This window comes from Hylaeus volcanicus, unplaced genomic scaffold, assembly GCF_026283585.1.
Source record: "Hylaeus volcanicus isolate JK05 unplaced genomic scaffold, UHH_iyHylVolc1.0_haploid 9511, whole genome shotgun sequence".
Taxonomy (NCBI): Eukaryota; Metazoa; Arthropoda; class Insecta; order Hymenoptera; family Colletidae; genus Hylaeus; species Hylaeus volcanicus.
The window spans coordinates 1-4420 of NW_026532033.1; the positions used below are offsets into that span (position 1 = coordinate 1).

Here is a 4420-nt window from a genome sequence, read left to right on the forward strand (position 1 = left end):
GTGATGTGGAGCTGTTGAGTGCGTACGAGCGCATACAAGGCACGGGACCCCCCTTAAATAAGTATTCGAATAAAATGTTTTCAAGGGAAGTGTGCATCTCACGTTTTAAGAACCTTTTCCTCATTCTTCTTAAGCATCCGGCATTTTTTACGTAAGGAAACCCAATAATTATAACACCTTGTTTTGAAGATCATTGATATCATTTTGTTTAAAATGAAGCACCATCTGACATTTTTGCAAAGGAAATTGTGGTTCAGAATCGTCTCAGCTAACCCCCATTTCCGGTTCTTACACTAATTCTGGGACAACCTGTATACCAATATAGACAACCGTATCCCTTAGAAGTTGATTTTATACCAGTAACAGAGCAAAATGTATTGCACACAATTGAATCACATACTTAAAGAGACTTTTGGGACAATCTAATACATTATTGTACATCATAAATCCATAAAATCCGCAATCTAGTCATCACTCTACCAGATTCGATTTTGCTCATAAATTACAAGACATAAAACTCGCCTGTGAATCTATAATGTTTTCCACGCATCCCTCGAATACAATCTGCTCACAAGAACCCAAAAATACAGTCGCTTGGCCCACGATCTAGTACTTGAACACAATTACAAGTTACTTACTGGGCGATAAGTCTGACGAGACCATCTCAGAGACGAAGTCGCTCAGAGAAGAGTAAGAGGAACTAGTGCTCTCCGCGCCTTCAGAGTCCGATCCGCTTTCGTCGGTAGGCTGACTCTCGTGTTCCTTCATGGCCTTCAGGGCGTTCGCCAGCGAGCTACCGGAGTCCCAGACAGGAAAGTAGATAGGCTCCAGCCCGGAAGCGTACCACTTGGGCTTGTCGCCAATCTGAGTCGGATCAAACACTCCGGTTTGAACCCTGAGGAACGCCACGTTGCTGGGCGTGAGAGACCACTCCGCTAAGAACTCCACCGCCTGTGTTCGCGCGAATTTGTTCAGGAAATGGCTGGCGCGTGGCCTCGAACGAAGGAACGAATTGATCTGGAAGGCGACCACGGGTCTGGGGTACAGCCTCAGGGTTCTCGTGTGCTCGGTGAAGTTCGCCAGGAGGTTCTGAGAGTTGAAGAACCGCACCATCGCTACCCTGGTGGCGATGTCCACGGAGTCCACGTCGTTCGCGTAGATGAAAGGGTTGAACGGAGGGATGGACTGCGATGGAGGTTTCTGGGGAGACGAGGAACCCCCCGATTGCGAAAGGGAGGCTCGACGACCTTGTCCTGACATTATGCTTGCGCCAGGAGAACCCAGTGGACTGCCTTGAGGATGCCCGTGGTGGTCGACGCTGGGTCTGTGTTTCATCGAGGAAACGCTGGAAAAGGCGGTTTCATAAGGCGCACTCATAAAGTAGTGTGCTTCGTCGAAAGTTACAAGTTTTTGTGGTATACATTTCGTCGTCAGCCATCTTGTGAAACAGCGTTTCATAATATACATTCTTGCATTATGGAAAATGTTATGGAAGGTCTATACTATACTTTACGGCAATTAGAATTTTCTAATTATGCATATGTACATAGTTATTACATTTTAAAAATAATCAAGAATTCAATTATTTTTTTTTTATTCTAAAACTTTATTATTGTAACTTGTTATTCCTTAACAAGGAATTTGTTATACTTCCCTGTGCGTCCCGGTGCTTATTTTGGTGTCATTAAATGCAGTAGAGGTTTGTGATCATAATGAGACCATAATTGGTTCCAACTACATTGGTTCTAACTTTTTGGCATACAAGTCGGCCATATTGGATCCGCCATTTTCATTTTTTAAATTTTGATTACAGATTTGTAATTAGCGAACTAAAAAAAAACCAGTATACGAAGTTTCATACAAGTCAGAAGATTCCTTATATTTTGTCCGGATTTTCGGGTCATTTGAATCACTGTGGCGATGGTTGTTTTTGGTTTGGTCATTTTCTTACAAGAGCAGTATCACTGATCTGAATTTTTCGCCACATTTAAACTTTATTTAAATGTTGAAATTTCGAGTCTTTTTTGCTTGGAATTATTCTTAAATATTGTATAAAAAGTTACTTCAAATTGGCGAGATGAGAAGACATGCTCTCCCTCCTGCTGGGAGTCTGAAGCGTCATTCGCGGTGGATTGTCTTGCGGCAGGAATTGCGGAGTCATGCTAGCCATTGCCTGAAAAAAGAGTCGACTAATGAAGCAATTGAAACGATTCCCTAATTAGAGCCTTCGAACGAAACTCCTCTCGGCGTTATCACTGAAGCAACTACGTCTAATCGATCTAACTCTATGGCTAGGCTTCCTACACGTTCCCTTTCTATTCCAAGCTCTTCTTCATCGAGTTAAACAATAAAATCAAGTTAATGGTTCGCGTTCTGTGGGTGGCATCGATAAGGTGCACAGAACAATTCGTGTTTGATTGTCTAGGACGTTCACAAACGTTGCTTTCCTTATTTCGAAGCTTCCTTTAGGAACCCAACAGGGAATTAGAATGTTATAATAAAACTTACTGTGTTAATTTTTGTTGTGAAATTTTAGTTTCCTCACGAGAACCCAAAGAATTGAGAATTATTTATGAAATCAACAAAACTCCTTTCAAAGTTTTATGTCAAATTTTAGTTGCGTGAGGAATCATAGAATGAAGAATTTCTAACAAAATCAACAAAAACGTTTACAAAATTTTTTGTCAAATTTTAGTTTAATCATGAGGACCCAGAAAATGAATAATTTCTAATAAAATCAACAAAACTCCTTACAAAACCTTATGTCAAATTTTAATTTCCTCCTGAGGACCCAGAAAATGAATAATTTCTAACAAATTTAACAAAACTCCTTACAAAACTTTATGTCAAATTTTAGTTTCCTCCCGAGGACTCGGGAAATGAATAATTTCTAATAAAGTCAACAAAAATCCTTACAAAATTTCTTGTCAAATTTTAGTTTAATCATGAGAACCCAGAAAATGAATAATTTCTAATAAAATCAACAAATCTGCTTACAAAATTTCTTGTCAAATTTTAGTTTCCTCGTGAGAATCCAGGAAATGAATACTTTCTATCAAAATCAACAAAACTCCTCCCAAATTTTGCTATAAAATTGTAATTTTCTGTTGGTGACCCAACCCAAAGCCTGAACAATCCCCACAATAAGGAGCAACCATACCATTTGTGACTCTCTCGGCTCAATCAAAAAACGTTACCTTCCCTCGAATAGTCAAAATAAAAAACTCTGTGAACCTCTCTCTATATATATAAAAAGAAAAAAAAAAGAAATATAAATATTATATATAATCTCCATGCCGCTAACTACAACACAAGGACGTGAGAGCTAAACGCTACATGCAGAAATTGGTAGTGAAAATATTTACACCAGAGCCAGCTTGGTCCATCAGTTGCATCGCCTGCAGAACCGAACGGAGGAGCAAGGGATTAATTAATAACGTTCACAACCGCGCCGATCGTTTATTTCTCGCTTGAATAGATTTTCTCCGTGATTTTGGTTAATCGTTCTTATTTACCTGTCTCAAGTGGTTCTTTAGTATGCTGCCTTCTGGCTCGGGCAACGGTGGCAACTGGTCGCCCAGGCCAGTGGGTGCGTTTATCTTATTGCTGTCTAGATCCACTAGCCATATGTCATCGGGCATTTTAAAGTTCGTTTTGTACAATAAAAAAGTTGCGGGTATTCCGATAACAAATGGTGTCGGTGCAAGCAACAACTGTTCCGCGAAGCTCATGCACGTGGGTAACAACGGTATTGCAGGGAACATGTACTCCAGAGGGTAAATCATTGTTACGAACGCCATTACGGACATCGACAGGGCATTGTAGTCGCGGGATTGCAACACAATCTGAAAACAAATGCAGAACATTAATTCGTGGACCGTTCTTCTTCTTCATTTCAGAGATGAGAGTATTCATGTCCATAAATATGAATATGAGTGTATTCACATCATGCGGATTTGTGAATATGAATATAAATAAATTTATGAATAAAAATGTGAATAACGCGTTTTCACTCCAACCAAATGAGTAATTACAAAAATGATGTAATTTATGCAAATAAAACAAGCAAGCTGCTTATAGATACACATATGTGAAAGGAACTCGGTTTACCAGGAGAATTATTAAAACACGTTTAGTTATTAAGATATATATTAAAGGTTAGTAAAAATGTAGTTAATACGTTTATTGGCTTACAACTAAAATGTATACAGCCTTGTTTCCTTATTGCTAGTTATCCGTAAGGGTCGCACAGATTACTCTGACGTGACGTGATCCGCGTCATAAGACGGGCGATATGAAAATCTAACATAGGGTTTTGCATGGCGACGTTCACATTAATCTGACGATGCGTCAGATGGCGTCAGCCCACGTCACGTCAGATTAATGTGAACGTCGCCATGCAAAACCCTATGTTAGATTT

At 39.7% G+C, this 4420-nt stretch overlaps 1 protein-coding gene across 2 annotated transcripts; it reads right to left on the bottom strand.

Moving 5' to 3' along the window:
* Nucleotides 1–615: 615 nt before the first annotated feature.
* LOC128882296 (MAP kinase-activating death domain protein-like) lies at nucleotides 616–3869 on the bottom strand. 2 transcript variants are annotated; one of them, XM_054133876.1, is made up of 4 exons: nucleotides 3516–3869; nucleotides 3366–3398; nucleotides 2064–2173; nucleotides 616–1345 (listed from the first exon to the last, which is right to left on the bottom strand). In XM_054133876.1, exons 1-4 carry the CDS (start codon nucleotides 3864–3866, stop codon nucleotides 631–633), a joined length of 1209 nt encoding a protein of 402 aa, XP_053989851.1. In that variant the 5' UTR covers nucleotides 3867–3869; the 3' UTR covers nucleotides 616–630. The 2 variants fall into 2 exon arrangements, with proteins under 2 accessions (XP_053989851.1, XP_053989852.1); XM_054133877.1 differs by lacking the exon at nucleotides 3366–3398.
* Nucleotides 3870–4420: the final 551 nt, after the last annotated feature.